The 17,138-nt window shown below is 38.0% G+C and overlaps 1 protein-coding gene across 1 annotated transcript in view; it reads left to right on the top strand.

Moving 5' to 3' along the window:
- Nucleotides 1-17,138, top strand: part of SLC49A4 (solute carrier family 49 member 4) — a 78,155-nt gene that overhangs the window by 45,457 nt on the left and 15,560 nt on the right. The window contains exons 7-8 of the mRNA XM_026494872.4: nucleotides 1,285-1,412; nucleotides 13,119-13,301. Of these exons, the coding sequence (XP_026350657.1) occupies nucleotides 1,285-1,412; nucleotides 13,119-13,301 (311 nt within the window). The remainder of the gene's footprint in view (nucleotides 1-1,284; nucleotides 1,413-13,118; nucleotides 13,302-17,138) is intronic.

Below are 17,138 nucleotides of genomic sequence, written 5' to 3'. Positions count from 1 at the left end.
AAGATGGCATCAGCTGTCATAGGAAGCTATTTTAGTCTAGATAACGCTTACAAACGTGATTAACCTTATCAGGTCGAATAAGCACAAAAGATGGCATCGAAAGTATTAAGAAGGACAGTAATGTAATCACAACAGAAATTAAGATCAATTTTAAAGCCTCAAAGTAGAAAAAACATGGTAAATGTTATATTTGGGATGGGACCAGTTTTTCCACGAGAGGAACAATTCTCAAGGACAGAGTAAGTTGTATGTAGGCACAGCCAGAGAATTGTGCCTCTCCAGCCAACAGTTAGCAGATGAGGAAAAATGATTGGCAAATAGAAAAGTCGTGGGTCATAACTAAACAATAAGCATCTCTACCATTTGCCTTTTAATTTAATGTTAATTCAGAAAAAAGCAGGAATTTTGAAAACTTAAAATGCTATGAAGCATAAGTCACAACCTTTATAGGATAGTATTCGTTACTCCAGAGCTACATTCTTGCTCTCCCGGAGCTTGCAGTCTAGTAGGGAGGACAAAAAATAAACACATGCGAAAACAAGAGGAATGCCAATAGAGATGAATGCTATGAAGAAACAGGGTATGGAGATGGGATGGATGGTGAGGACTTCTCCCATGAGCGTGGAGAGTCTTACTGAAGACTCTGAGACCTGAACGACCTGTGGAGTAGCAGGAGTAAGTCACGTCAGCAATGGGAGTAACCAGCATTCCAGGCAAACAGGACAAATGCAAAAGCTGCGTGTTGCTGTGGGAAACAACCCTTGCTTATATGAGAAACGGAAACGGCTGCCCAGCTGGAGAAGAGTAAGGCAGAAAGAGAGTGGAGGCAGAGCCCAGATCATAAAGGAACGCAGGGGCTCTGAGGGTAAGCATTTGTATTCTCCGAGTTTGAATTTTGAAAGAGCCGACTTTGCCAGTTTATGTCAACAAGTTAGCCTGTTTTCTAAAACTAGAATAATACATGCTCATTATAGAATGTTTGGAAAGTATAGAAAAATACTTAAGAAAAGTAAAAGTACCATTTAAAACCACAGAATCCATCCTGTAAGTTATAGATCTTGAACAGAGATGACATTTTGTGTGTTTTTTAAGGGTATTTGCCACAAAGTAACACTTATCACATACACACAAAATGTACCAGTTAAAAAAAGTTTTGTTACTTGCTTTAAAAAGAACTCATGGAAACTTCTTCAGGAAATTATTGTTTAATGAAAGTGTGTCATTAATTTAAATAGTACCTTAAAAATCTAGGTAGAATTATAATAGAACGTTGTTTCTTTTCAGGTTTGCAGATTTTATCAGGGGTATGCTGAAACTGATTCTTCTCCTCCTGTTTTCTGGGGCTACCCTATCGTCCACGTGGTTCACCCTGACCTGTTTGAACAGCATCACACACCTGCCTTTAACCACAGGTGAACACAGACTGTTTTGAACTTTGAATAGATATTTTCAGTTCACAAAAATATATATACCCCAAAAGTAGGAATTTTTCTTGTTTTCCATAACTAATGGAAATATAATAAATAATTATTGTTATAAAACTATAAAAATTATGAAACTAATAAATGTACAGAAATGTTTCCCGTGTCCAGGCATCAAACTATCTTCCCATCTAAAAGGAGTTCAAGAAATAATTTAAAATATTTTCATTGGTATTTTATGTATGGAAAGGTAGTATAATCTTTAGTCTAAAGTTACATAGCATGGAAAAGCCTATATTCTTTTAAAATTGGTATCAGAACATGCAAAGATTCTTATCTTCTTTATAGCCATTACATCATTGTTAAGCCTACGGAAAATGAACAAAGGCATACAGCTATGATGTTTGAAGTATACACCAGTAAAATTCTTTCAACCAGCACCTGTAGGTTATTCAGTCTTCTTGCATCATTAATACAAAACACAGCTTAATGGCAAATACCTATTGCATGTGTATTATAGGCAGCTTACTCAGCTCATCTAAGTGACCTGAAATATTTATAGTTGCTATTGCATTGTTATTAAAAGTATTATTTGGGGAGTCTGTATTAGTTTTCTATGGCTGCTGTAACAAGTTACCACAAATATAGTGGCTTAAAATGACACAGATTTATTGTCTTACATTTCTGTCAGTTAGAATTCCAACCTGGGTCTCACTAGGCAAGAAAGAGTCAAACTCTAGGGAAGAATCCACATCCTTGCCTTTTCTAACTTCCAGAGGCCACCAACATTCCTGGGTTCGTAGCTCCCTTCCTCTGTCTGTTAAGTCAGCAATGGGTTAAGTCCTTTGCATACAACATCACCTGCACCTTTCTTCCAAGTCACATCTTCCTCTGAGCTCTCATCTTCTGCCCTGCCTTCCACTTTTAAGGATCCATGTGATTACATCAAGGCTACCCAGATAATCCAGGATAATCTCCCAATTTTAAGGTCGGCTGTTTAGCAACCTTAATTCCATCAGCAGCCTGACTTATACGTAGACTAAAGGAACCTTCCTCTCATGGAGTCCCCATAAAACATACATGCCACTGGGCAGTAGGCCCCTGTAGAGCCGCTTTCAGACTCTCGTGTACTCTTACCCATGCAAGTGCTTGTTACAACAAGTAATCCTGCAATCCTCCAGTCTGCCTTTATAACAAATAATCCCATAATTAAACACATAATCCAGTAGGTGGCTATTACTTGCAAACAGATTTAAAAATCTGCATCTTTAGCAATCTCTTCTTAAAGGAAAGGAAGAAGCAACAGAGCTCTCTTGGTCTATAAAATGATCTGTCATAGTATCCCAGTTTGCATGTGTGTGCTCTGTAATAAAATGACCAGCAATTTATATATCAGAGGCATCAAATTTTTCAAAGATGGCGTTTGTTTTAGAGTTCCTACCAAGCCAGCTTCCCTGGAGTGCCTCAGCAAATTCACAAGGGCATCATGGGTTATTCTGAATTTCTGAAGGAAACACAGGGATATTCCACATCTGTCAGACACTCTGTGAACCTCTAATTCAAGAGAGTTCCCAGTGTCATCATTAGATCCCTGCTGCATTCTTTTTGATAACATCCTATCTTTGCAAAGTTTGGTTTCCTGCAGTGGCTGTGATAAAAACTAAATACTGCACAAAAATCAGGAACAGGATATGAGGGTGGGTGTCAGTCTGATTCTCAGATTTGATTCCAAGATTTGAGAAGTCATGCAGTGCCCATCAGATTGCACGTATCTCATTACAAGTGATTGTGGTTATTTGAGAATGAAATAAAAATATATTTCTTTCAACATATGGGTATTATTTTTTAGATGGCCAGTAAATTGTCAGGACCTATATATTTCTTAAATGGTTTGGCCCCAGCTATGTAATTAACAGAATTGTTAGTTGTTTCTTTTAGCCTTGGGCACCATGAAAAAATTACTGAGGCACTAAGTGTGCTGTGAAGGAAGGTTTGGAAATTTCTGCCCTGTACCATCCTGCCAGGAATCCCCCTCTTTAATTTTTATTGCTTTGCCTATAAAGCCCAGTTGTCCAGAATAATAGTTTTTGGATACTGTGTACTTTTTATATACTAATATTCCTACGTTAGGGTTTTGAACCATTTTGGCAAGTATTCTGAGCCAGAATTTTTTGTTCTATTTTATTTTATTCGGGTATAATTTCATAATTTAGCAGTTGCACAACATTCTAGTAGAATAGTTTTAGTTTACAGCTCTTCTTATTCATGGCATTATACTCAGATTTGTGTATGTGTGCATGGTACTGTATGTCAGTACGTATCTGTTAGATTTTATAAGAATAAAGTTGTGAGTATATAATGAACACATTTTTGCCCTTGAATTAAGTGTAGAATATTCATTATAAGATATTACATTCATTAAGTTTTATGTATTTTCTATTTGATAAAATTAACAGTTTTATTTCTGGGTGTAGGCATCAAGAAAATACATGTATACCTCCCTTTTTGTGTAGATTTGTAATAATGAGCATATTTTACTTATTTTTTTAAAGTTTTACTTTTATAATCAGAAAAAAAGCATGTATTGAAAACTATACATCTTTTTAAATCTTAAAGGAAAATTGATATAATTGACCCTGGTCAGGACTATGTTTTTCCAGGCTGTCCTTGAAAATAGTTATGTTGGACAGAAAGGAAAGCAGACTTCTAAATTAAATCAAGGCCAGAATTGAAAGGTTGAGTTTGATGCGGTCATCTTCACAACCACTGAATTTATAAATTCTGTTGTTTCCAATTGCAGGTTAGCTTTTGAATGTCACTTAGAAACTCCTTAAAGAAAGAAAAAAAGAAACTTCTAGTAGATACTTTTTAAACTGCATTAAAAACTAGATTTTCACATTCCTTTCCCGAATGATCATGGTGGGTGTTTTTTTTCTCTTTCCTGATACTTACCCCCTGATAGTTACTTGCATGTGTGTCTTATCTCCCTCACCAATCTGAAAATCTGGAGCATGGACTTGTGCCTTATCAATTCTGACCCCAACTCCCACCCCACTACCTAGCACAAGCCCTGAGTAATGAATGAATGAGTGAGTGGGTGAATGGATGGATGAATGAAGTGTGTATTATCTCCATTTTGAATGTCAGTAGATGTGACTTATGGCTGGTAATAGCAACCGTGGTCACTCTGTTATCCAGCAGTAGCTGTAGGCAGGCAAAAGGGCACATTTTAATGGAACAACGGAGAATTTGAATAAATCTGTCACAGACACTCTTACTGCCTTTATAAAAACCTGACCTAATTCCTTTTAAGTAAAAGAGCTTTCATGAAAGGGAACTTACTACAAAATCTAATTATAGACAAATCTGGACCTTTAGACTGATATTTAAAGCCAGTAAGGGCAAATTCATATTTCTTTTTTACCAGAGTCGTTCTTTTTTTTTAATGAGGAAAATATCTAGTCTTTTCCCCATTTCTAGTAAATTTAGTATTCCTGTTGTTACTTTTAAATATCAGAAGAATCTGCATGAAAAGTGTGAAAATACATGCATTAGTTTTAATTTTTGACAAAATAAATTAAAAGCTAGGGGCGCCTGGGTGGCTCAGTCATTAAGCATCTGCCTTTAGCTCAGGTCATGATCCCAGGGTCCTGGGATCGAGCCCCGCGTCGGGCTCCCTGCTTGACGAGCCTGCTTCTTCCTCTCCCTCTGCCTACTGCTCCCCCTGCTGTGCTCTATCTCTCTCTGTCAAATAAATAAAATCTTTAAAAAATAATAAAATAAAACATAATTTTGTTCAACCCATGTGTTACAAGTGCTGCTACTACTAAAACCTTCTGTTGCAGTATTTTTTGTGATCCGCTGATGTTGGTATTATTGTGGCCATCTCTCTAGAAGAAAAGCCGATCATTCCATTCTATCTAGAGGTGCAGCGTCTTGGGACATGTACTTGCTTGTATACATCCGCTTGGAGGCTATCAGCGGTATGCTTTTATTTCCTTAAGGAAACTCAGTATTTAAAATCGTATTATATCTTTATTAATCGAAGTATCTTCAATATGGCGAATAAATTAACTCATGGCTAGATAATGTGAGTTTCAAAATCTTGAAGCTCATTCTATATGCAAAATTATGAAAAGACATTTTTCACCTTATCTGAAAAGTAGGTATCTAGCCCTGTTAGCCACAACTCACACAGTCATTTTTCACTGAACAGATAAATGCTTTGAAAATGGCATTTTGAAGAATGTTAGCACTTTGGTGTTGCGTTTGCTGAAACGATATAATTTGAGTTTTAGCAGAAGTTGCCTCGGGAGGTTCTTCATCTAATTCAAGTTACTGGAAGACCACAGTGACGAGGTCAGAAACAGATAGTGAGTGGGGAGCAAGGGGAGCAGATGAGCTAGACGTGACTACAAGCTGACTTCAAGAGGTATTTGAAGAAAAAAACCATATTTGGTTGTTTTGAAAGGCATGTGACATGTATAGGCGAGAGAGTGATCCTCTTCATAGGAATGAGAAAATTCAGAAGGGGATGATAAGTGTGGTTAAAGATATGCACACTTTTTTTTTTTTTTTAAGTAGGCTCCACACCCAGCATGGAGCCCAATGCTGGGCTTGAACTCATAACCCTGAGATCAAGATCTGAGCTGAGATCAAGAGTCAGATGCTTAACCGACTGAGCCACCCAAGCGCCCAAACATATGCGCACTTTTAAGGAAATTAGGGACTTTAAGGAAAGAAAGCTAAGGGACTTAATTATACTTTCCACCTTTGTGAACTGGATGTGACTGTTACTCATGTTCATGACTGTCGGATCAAGAAGGAAAAAATAGAACGTGGATTAAAAGAAGAGAATGGATTTGTGAAAAATCTTCAATGTAAGAATCATGAAATGTTGATAGGGCCTATTGAGCACATATAAAGTTTATCCACGGGGATTTTCAAGAAGAGGAACGGGTCTGTTTCGAGAAGGTAGAGGGCTTGACCAGGTAATCGGTCAGTGTTCCATGATGTAACCATGCTTCGCCTTCTGCAGAACCACAGATAATTCTTTGGGAACTTAAAGGTTACTGATAAACCTATAGCTATGGTATCTGATACACAACCAATCTCGACTCTGGGCCCACTATTTCAAAGGATTATTAGTTGTGCTTCTGCGAGATACAGCCACTTTGTCTTCTAGCTGTTAAGAGACTCTAAACCTGTCAGCTTCAATAGGACTAAACTGAGCCAACAAAGAGGCTGAACAAGGGACACCCACAAAATAATAACATACAGAAAGAAAATCACCACCATTAATGAATATTGCAGCAAAATAGACCCTATCCTCTTTTGGAGCCAGTTTCACGAGTACATGAAGTGTGCAGTAGCGTATTTTAATCAGTCGTGGGTCATGAAGGCCACAGCAGTCATTTTTAAGGGGAAAACATGAGGCCGAGAGGAGAAGCACAGCTCAACAATATAGAAATGTTCTACCAGTGTGTGTGTACATGCATATGTATGGATCCCATATATTCAACACACCCAAAACCGATGGAAAAAACCGTGCCGTTAACAAACATTGTGAATGTTTACTGTTTCTCTTTTTACATGTGTCTTTATTTCCGGAAGGATTATTTTCACTTGCAATATCAAGTTTAATTTAGATTGTAGAAATATTTTTAATAAAGGTCTAATCTAATAATTCCCAGTTAACTTTCCTAACTTTATCATAAAATAAAATTCAGCGTGCATAATAATAAAATTTATCCAATAAAGTATATTAATGTTATAAACCAACTCTTTAGGGAAGTTTCTTGATTTTAATCCTTAAAACTTTTCATGATAAAAATCTGTGCTATTTTATAATCCTTATTTATAATACTTCTTTATAAAACTAAATAAATTCTCTCTTATTCTTACCTATCTCGGGACACCTATAAAATTTTTGTTTTTAATATCCTAGTTAAGTTCTCTTCCTAAATCGATATGTTATTGATCTACTTGAATGAGCTTTAGTTATTATCTGATATAATTTATCATTCAGTAAATGAGTCTCTTCCATTGCAATCCAGATATATGTCCGTCTGACTGCAACTGGAATACCACCTCAGAGAGGAAGCCATTCCCTTCCCATTGTTCGTCAGCTGTGGGTCCTGGGAAATTCTTCTATGGAGATAACTGATTTGGAGCAACACAGCTTACAGGGCTGGTTAGCTCCCTCCCTCTTCCGCTGACACCCTCAAAACATTAGACCTGTCCTGTCTGGCCTTCGCCTTAATCTAAGCATCCCTCGGTTCTCACAAACTGTCCTCATCAGACATGGATTCCCAGCACTGACCAGTCCAGTCAGCCTCTTCTTTTTTTTTTTTTTTTTAAGATTTTTTTAAAATTTATTTGTCAGGGGGGAAAGAGAGCACATGCGTGCACAAGCAGGGGGAGTGGCAGGCAGAGGGACAGGGAAAAGCAGATTCCCCACTGAGCAAGGAACCCAATTCAGGAATCGATCCCAGGACCCTGGGATCATGATCTGAGCTGAGGGCAGATGCTTAACTGACTGAGCCCCCCAGCCGCCCTGAGTCAGCGTCTTCTAAACCTACCATAGCTTGTCAGGGTTTTCCTGAAGACTATTGCTAATAGAATTTAGCACACTTTACCTGCTGTACTCAGCACCTAATACTGGGGGCTATTGCTGCTCATGATTAGACATAGGTTTTGTTTCTTTTAAGAATGAATTAGATATAATTATCTTCTTAGCACTGTGATGTAGATGGCTGCTAAGCCATAGATGCGTGTCCTGTTCCTTTAGAAGTGATTTGTCCTATTTACGGTTCCAGCATAGCAGCTTACTTACATATAACAGGTGCCTGATAAGTGGTTTTGAAGAAAGGCTTATGTTTTCCCTGTTATATACCTAAACACTAATTTTTGAACCCATTTTACATTTATCATGACAACATACATTGTCTTGTTTGTAACTTTTTGGTGCTCATGACAACATACATTGTCTTGTTTGTAACTTTTTGGTGCTCATGACAACATACATTGTCTTGTTTGTAACTTTTTGGTGCTCTATTTTTTATTTTGTCATCTGTCTTATGTGCGATGACTTCCAGATATTGTGCTCAAAACAGATTTGGGAAGTGTGCCTTTTGTGTCCATACCAATGAATAAAAGAAACACCAAGTCTTACTCTTTTTTTTCCTTCAATCTGACACAGTGGCTTGGTAGAAAACAGGCTAGATTCTGTAAGCCTTAATTATATTATTTTTAGCAATGCTAATTTACATTGTTTCTAAATAAGTCTTGACTTTCAGAACTTTGGTCACTTCATCTGTAAGATGCCTTACATGCTTCAAAGAGTCAGTAGGATGATCAAATATGATAATATATTTGAAAGCAGTTTTTAAAATGTTTTAAAAATTACATAAACCCAAGGTTTGAAGTTGTTATTAGTGGTATCTTGAGAATCTCATTAAACGTTGAATGAAGTCGTTCTTTTTTTTTTTTTAATATCTTATTTATTTATTTGAGAGAGAGTGCAAGTACAAGCAGGGGGAGGGGCAGAGGGAGAAACAGATTCCCCAGTGGGCAGGGAAACCAACTCAGGGCTCCATCCCAGAACCCCCGGATCATGACCTGAGTCGAAGGCAGACGCTTAACCAACTGAGCCACCCAGGCGTCCCTGAATGAAATAATTCTTATCTGAAATTTTATGATTGTTTTATAACACTGATCACCTAAGGTTTGAGTGTTTGGGTTAATAAAAATGTATTTTATACATAGTTTTGTTTCCCTAAAGTTTACTAATTTGGTTTGTCATTGGGAGCAGGAGTGGGGGAAGTAGTACTTTCAGGGTTATGATCCAATTCATGTTCTTGAAATACATCCATTATAACTGTATTTTGTGCTACACAGGACTTTGTTTTTTGCAGTTTGAATTGTGGGCTTGTGAAATTTTATTAACTTCTCTGAAAAAAACTCCGCATCAGCATTGTGTTTGTTCTGCTAAATTACCTTGACTTTTTAATTGAGAGGCAGTTTATTATAATTTTAGTATCAGCACTATAGAAGGTCATAGAAATATTTAACAATCATGTAGTTTGAACCCTCTCTGACGAGCAAGAAATTATCTTGTCTTCCTGACTTTTAATAGATGACACTCACCCGCTGGATCTGCCAAACCAGTGTATAAAGATACTATATCAGCCTCTCAACTGAAAACTCAAATGGACGTCAGATTCAAATCAGCCTCTAGTTTACGCGTGTCCCAGAGCACTGGGGAGTATATGAAATCAGTCCTAACGCAGCTACTTTTCCCCATGCTGATTATGGTGATCTTAAGTTAACCCTTTCCTGTGTAAACTATTCTTATTCTTTCTGTAATAACAAGTGATTTCAATACATCCATCCAGTTGTAAAACACCCTCTTGGTCATCATGTTTATACAAGAAGCAAACCCCCAGAGTGAGAGAATTGAATGAAAATACTTGCTTTTTGTTTACTAGCCTCTGAAGTTATTTCATCCCTCTCAGCCCATTTATCCTACGTGTAATAGGATTTCTTATAAAATGAAGTGGGAATATTTGTGTCAAGGATCCTGCGCAAGGGCTGGGTTACATGGCTCCCGGGTGGGAAGTCTGTGGGTCAGGCCACCCAGCGATAACTGTTTCTGAATCGGTGAGCTGAGAAACTTGCATGAGGGGGAGTTGGATCAGCTGCTGTTTCATTAGTTTATAATAAAATTCTCTTTATTGCTAGTCAAGATGTGTACAAAATAAATAATTCAAATTCAATTAGTAGTGAAAAGGTATACAATGAGAAATGTCTACCTTCCTATGGCCTCCAGTTTTTCTCTTTAGGGGCAACCCTGAATGTCCATTTCTTGGGTATTTTCCCAGAGAATTCTATAAATTTACAAAAGGGTGTGTGTATGTGTGTCCCTGTGTCCATTCTTTTTAAAAAGATAACACACTTTTCCACACCTTTTTCGCTTACATAACCTTAGATGTCATTAGTATCACTATATACAGAATTACTTCCATTTTTAATGGTTGCATAGTACCCCTTTGGATATTTGATGAATTTTTAAACAACCAACCCCCTATTGATGGACATTTAGCTTGTTTTTAATCTTTTCATATTACAAACAATATTGCATTGAGTGTTCTCAATATTCTTGTACCTTAATAGCTATAGGATAAATACCTGGAAGTGGACTTTCTGGGTCAAAGAGTAAATGCAGTATTTATTTTGACAGGCATTTTCAAATGACCTGTCAGAAGATGAACTATTTACAGTTCCATCAACAATGCTTAATTACAACAGAAATTTTGTCTGTGATAAAGATTTCCTCTTCCCTTCCCAGAATTCAGATACCTAGGAAGCCAAAATCAGAAGGGTTTTAATGCGCATGAAATGAAGCCAAGGGAGTGGAATGGTCTTAAGGGGTTTTCAGACCCGCCTGCCACCAGGCTCTACTTTTCTGAAACATCCTGTCTCTCTCTCTCTCTGTACCATGCTTGATTGAAAATCAATAAAACCAAAGCTGTCCTTCATGCTTTTAGTGAAAAGCATACGGATAGTCCCCTGTCTGTATGTCCTCATCATTATCATTTTTTCTTCCTTTTACAACGTGCAATTATTATATGCAGATTGTGGTAATTTTTCAGTTATTTTAACTTGCCTGATTACAAATTACATGTGAGGGTTTATTTCTTTCAGACATAAAAATGTCGAAAGGATTTTTTCCAAACGTGTTTCCTAAAAACAGCTTGTGAATCCTTAGAAGTAGCATTTCCTGGTTCTTAAGAGTTTGATTTTTCCTGTCATTTATTTCAATATTTTCTTATTTCCAATTCCTAGACTCATCCGTGTTTGGGTCAATAGCCATCTCTGCTCTGATTACCACTGACTGACCGATAAATTATTATGAAGTGTTTTGTAGATAGAATATGCTATAAAAGCTACCAGTGACATTCCATCCACACATTTCCTAATGTGCCACTAATGAGTCACGTGAAAGGGGAATGTGTTGATTGATTTATGTGATCCGTGTCTGGCAAATACATAGTGAGCATGAGGGGTTTTGTTTTTAAGAATCTTGAAAATTGGGGCACCTGGGTGGCACAGCGGTTAAGCGTCTGCCTTCGGCTCAGGGCGTGATCCCGGCGTTATGGGATCGAGCCCCACATCAGGCTCCTCCGCTATGAGCCTGCTTCTTCCTCTCCCACTCCCCCTGCTTGTGTTCCCTCTCTCGCTGGCTGTCACTATCTCTGTCGAATAAATAAATAAAATCTTAAAAAAAAAAAAAAGAATCTTGAAATTTGCTTCATATTTTAAGTGGCATTTATTTTAATTACCAGATGTTTCCCGTTTAATTCTGTGAGTAGTTTGGTCACTGCTTTAGCCAGCAGTGTGTTCTTTATTCACTGTCATCCTTTTGTTCTCTCTCTTCATGTGTATCTTCTAGTCAAAGAAAGTCAATATAATCACCAGCTATTTGTGTGATAGAATTACTAAATATTTTATAATCCTGAAGGGCTAGTGTAATTGGAGGAAGAAACAGGAGTTGAGGTTACCGTACAGAAACTTTTTTCCTTAATGAGTACTTTTATTTAAAATATTTTCCCGGAAAAAATAAATAAATAAAAAAAATATTTTCCTGGGCATTCCCCTCTACTTGCTGGACGAGAGGCTGCCCCGTTCACAAGTCATTTAATAAAGCCAGTTAGATCTTCAGAATTTTTAAAAACAAAAAATAAATATTTTCCTAATAACCTTAGGCGTAGAATAAATTCTACTCGTTATTATCTGTGGGTATGATATTAGTCTATAAGGGATGTGTTTTAAGTTTCTGTACAATATCATTTTTTTCCCCTCATTGGTTCTTTTTTTACCTTTGAATTTAAAGTAATGAAAGTTTGTATGCAGAGACAGTAGCTGTGAAATAGCTATTCGGAGTGGGGTGCATTTCCCTAGACATTCTTCTAAGAATAATAATAATGTCCTTCTTCAAAGATTTCACTACGGAATCGGGTTAATGGGCTTTTTATGCTAACCTGGGATCCTAACCACTATTTATTATACATCTCTGGGTGAAATTTTTTTGTGTTCCAAGAAAATTACATGTACTTTAAAAAACTGTTGACATAAAACTCATTCCAAAATTGAAGACTAACTCTATTTTAAGTGTTTCTGTAGGAATTACGTACTGGGTATTTTTATTTTGTACTTGAGGACGATTCCTGACCAGTCTCTTTAAGTATGTAATTTTCAGTAACACTTAATGTTTCTTACATTTATTCTTAGATTTTAAGTTCTCTTTAAAATTGTAGAATGAATTTAGATTTCAAATTAAGTTGCTATATTTTATCTAAACATCTATCAGCCAGGAGTGTGACTAAGGGAGAAGAGTCCTTTTAATTATTATCATAGTGGTAAATTGTTTCTGTGCTTTGAAGTAATCCATACCAAAAAGGCAAAGCAAATAAACTGGCAATCATCCAGCAACAAAACCTTCTCCTATCTACTCCACAAAACCTGAGCAAAGAGCTGACAGATAGTGATACATTGTCAGACTTTATCAGCTGCCACTGGAAAGATATGAAATGAAATTCCAGAGTTGATACTTACGAAAGAGAATACCCAGAAGATCTATCTGGTAGGACTCACTGCTGCTACCATGAAACTAAAATGTTTGTGTTTTTATTTTAGTGACATTGTATGCCTCCTGCATTCTCCTGGGAGTGTTCTTGAATAGCAGTATACCTATATTTTTTGAGCTTTTTGTGGAAACTGTCTACCCAGTTCCAGAAGGAATTACTTGCGGAGTTGTCACTTTTTTAAGTAATATGTTCATGGGAGTACTTTTATTTTTTCTCACATTTTATCACACAGGTAAGAAATTTGACTTTTTATTTCCTATCTAAATGTGTTACGAGAGAGGTTTGTGGCACTGATGTGTAGGGAATTTATATGGAGAATTCTCACCAAAGCAAATTACTTTATTTGAGCTTTCACGTGCCAGTAAAAAAAAAAAAAAAAAGATCCTCAGTTATTTTCCTAAGCCTGATCTAATGCGCCCTCACTCCCTAGAGTTTCTGGTTTCATTAACCTGGACTGGGGCCCTGCATTTGTATTTTTAAAAGCCCCTCAGGTGTTTCTAATATGCAGTTTCTTTGAGAACCACTGGTATATTGCTTTTTAAAAGGTACTTAAAATCTACTATCTTAACAAAATATAAATTAATGTCTGAGGCATATTTGTAGTGTAAAGCCTAAAAGATGAATGGGGTCACCCAAGGGGTGTGTAGAATGTATAGAACAGCTCTGTCCAGTGGAACTTTGGTGATGATGGCAGTGCTCTTTATCTGTACTGTCCAGTACAGTTCCGCTAGCCACATGAAACTAGTGCAAGTAAGGAATTGGATTTTTTTAAAATTTCTTTTGAATTAATCTAAGTTTAAATTGCTGCATGTGGCTAGTGAATTGGTTAGCACAGATACCGAGTGAGGAGAAGGTTGAAGTGAGAACCCAGGAGTACATCTTGGAAGAAAAGGGAGACCCTTACAAGAGAGAGAGGGATGGGGTCCTGCACTCAGCTGGAGGAGTTAGCCTTGGACAAAAGGAGTTAGGAGAGGAGGCAACGTGCGTGGGCACAGAAGCAGACACGTTTCCCGGGGAGATCGTTGAAGGAGGTCCTCCTTGATGGCACCAACTTCTGCTTATAAGCCAATCCGTTAAGAGCTGGTGGGAGGACAGTGGAGAAAGGGCTTACAGAGAGAATGAGGCATTAATCTTTGAGGGGTGGGAGGAGACACTGTGGGAATAACCGGAAAGGTTGCTGGGCATGTTGAAGGCAGGCCTGCCTGATGCTGGGGTCCATGGGTTTGTAGTGACTCTGTTTTGCGTAGTTGTTTGGTTTTCTCTGATATTCTTTCTTCTCCTGTCCAAAATCTGTCTTACTGTTTCAGAAAATTTGAGTATAATTTTCTGGTATTCTTTTTTGCATGTTAAAATAAGGACTTATACATGTGATTCTTGAATGTAAAGCTTTTATTGATTTCTACTAGGCTTAGATCCTGTTTCTTCGTCTTGATCTGTTATTACTACCTTTTTTCCTCATTGCTATTCTCTTAACTGCTCATCAAATACCAGTAAATTTGGATAATTTGTAGATGGAAGAATCTAATTTGTAAGATTCAAAGGTAAGAAATGCGCCAAAATGTGACAGTCCAAGAGTCCTAATTGTTGTAGGAAACTTTCTGACAGGCTTATAATTGAAATAATAGCCATGATAACCCGCCTTGTTTGGGAAATAAATTTTTGAAACTTTTCAAAGCTGATGAAACAGTCTGGCCTGGGTTTTGGACAACATTTGGCATTGCATTTTCACCTAACGGCAAAAAGCATCTGAATGAAGTATTAACTTCTTAATGTATCATATATAATTAATAACAGACTAGATTATTTCCATCAGTCAGTAATGCAGGTACAGTAGGTTCTAACTCTCCTAAACTTGGTCTGAGTTGGGTTTCTCCTACGGAGGAGAGAGATTAATGAAGTCAGCCCGCTGTTAACGGTCCTTCTGGAAACATGTGTTTCTGTCAGGGAAGATGCCGTCAGGAGGTGCTGCTTCCAGTGTGTTTTCTAAAACGGAACAAACAGTTCTAAATAGAATAAACAATTACTGCACATCAGCTTTAATCCACTTCAGTGTGTCACAGTTGAAATTAAGAGGCTCAATGCCTCTCTTTTGCATGATGAAGTATGAGGGATGGCTGTGTTGCCCCTTCAGGTGATAGAAACAATTTTCCAGCTCATGGGCACAGCTTTGCTAAGTGGTCCCTGCAGCCTGCTTCGAGTGTGGTTTTTTCTGTCTGCTGGAAATCGAGTTTTGTCCTGCCAGTATATAAAAACAGTAGATGCCAGATAATGTTATTCCCCAACAAACCTCTTGCATGTGGTCTCTAAAGTATAACATGTATTTATTAATCCATTTTAAGGCAGAGAATAGCCCTCTACGGTCTGAGTATGGAAGAGCCCAGTGTTATTCCTGGTCATTTTGCTTGGCCGGTAGCGTGTCTGTGTCCCTCCGCCAGTCCACCTGCAGCTTTCTATCTGTTGAGCAGAGATGAGTCTGGCGCGAGTGAGCATCAGTCAGTGCCCACCCCCACCCCCCATTTTGCAGATTCCTGGTGACCAGATACTAGCAGATATGTTTGTTTCTCTGGCATAGGTAGCAGAACAAATATGTAGCAGTATTTCTGCTAATTCCTATCTCACTGATGTCATCAAGGGTCTATCTAGCCGGGGAAAAAAGCTTCCCGCTTTTTGGCTGGTTTCTGATCACATGTTTGTATACATATCTGTGTCGGTGTTAAAGGCTTATGCCTCACCTCCATGATTGTGGAAAATGAAACTTTAGCAGTTAATTTTAATCCAGCAAGATGATTTTAGGGAGAAAAAAAAATCTCAGTACATTTTGACATTTTAGAGAGTTAATCAGAAGGTATGTGTGAAAGAGCCTAGGCCAGGTCATCACTGGCACTCACCAGATGTTTGTCTTGTTTCCTTCTAGATAATTCGCTGCTTGCTAGTAGGAATTTAAATATTTGTAAGCATATTTGTAAAACTGAGCTGCTCCCAATAATGTTTGCTTGGAGAATCTCACTGAGTTATTTCGGAAAGTACAGTGATACTTTATCCTAATAATGTCACATACAAACTCAGTTTGAGGATGCTGTTAGGTTCTTTATATGCTCTGAAATATATTCTAATGTTCTGTTTCCGCTTTGTAACTTGTTCTGTAGGCTTCTATTTTAAAGGAATGCTTTTGCCTGTTTATGTGTGAATGTGTGTAATAAATGCACACAGATATGCCCGCACTCCCTGAGGCCGAGATTACTAGAGCCATGACAACCTCGTTGAGGCTCTTTCGCGTAGGATTCGCTGATCTTGCCCCAGAAGTCCTGCAGCAGGAGCCCACACGCCCTGTAACTGAGGTTTGAGGAAACATACGCGACACATCTGAAAATCCTGCAAAGTTATTTCCTAAAAATAATTTTGAGTTCCACAGCCGAGTCCCCTAAACATGTCTTGGGATAGATGGAATTCCCTTCCATCACAGCCAGCATTCAAATGCTGTAATTCAGTCACGTTAAAACGAAAAACTCACCCAGAAGTCAGTTATGTGTCAGGACTCAATTCTGTCAGTTACATGATTGCAAGGCCTGGTTTTTAATCATTGCGAAGATCTGCGGTTTCGTAGGGTCACTCCTCGAAGAAGCACTAAACTTCCTGACTAGAGTTCATGTCCCCACAATGTGCTACTTCGTGGGTGACTGTGTCACAGATAACTTTTCAGGGCTGTACAGGCTGGCCCCAGAATGACCCCATTAGAACGGCTCTACTGGAGATTTTCCTACAGATCATGGCCGTTGCCATCATGGATGGGGGACGTCACAGCAGCTTCTATGCCAGTGCTGCTGGTTTCTTTGGAGCCCTGGGTCGTAGGTTCTCCCATGTCCTGTTCTCTTTCTCTTTGGGGTACTTGGAACTGTATCAGAAGTTTCTTAGAGTTTTTCTGTCTTGGGTTTTTCAAGGTCACTTTAAAACACACACACACAAACACACACACACATACTGTTACTTGCTCCCTAAGAGAAGCATATTTGTAAAACTGAGCTGCTCCCAATAATGTTTGCTTGGAGAATCTCACTGAGTTATTTCGGAA

Source organism: Ursus arctos, unplaced genomic scaffold (genome assembly GCF_023065955.2).
Source record: "Ursus arctos isolate Adak ecotype North America unplaced genomic scaffold, UrsArc2.0 scaffold_4, whole genome shotgun sequence".
NCBI lineage: Eukaryota > Metazoa > Chordata > Mammalia > Carnivora > Ursidae > Ursus > Ursus arctos.
This window is presented reverse-complemented; position numbering and strand designations above follow the sequence as displayed.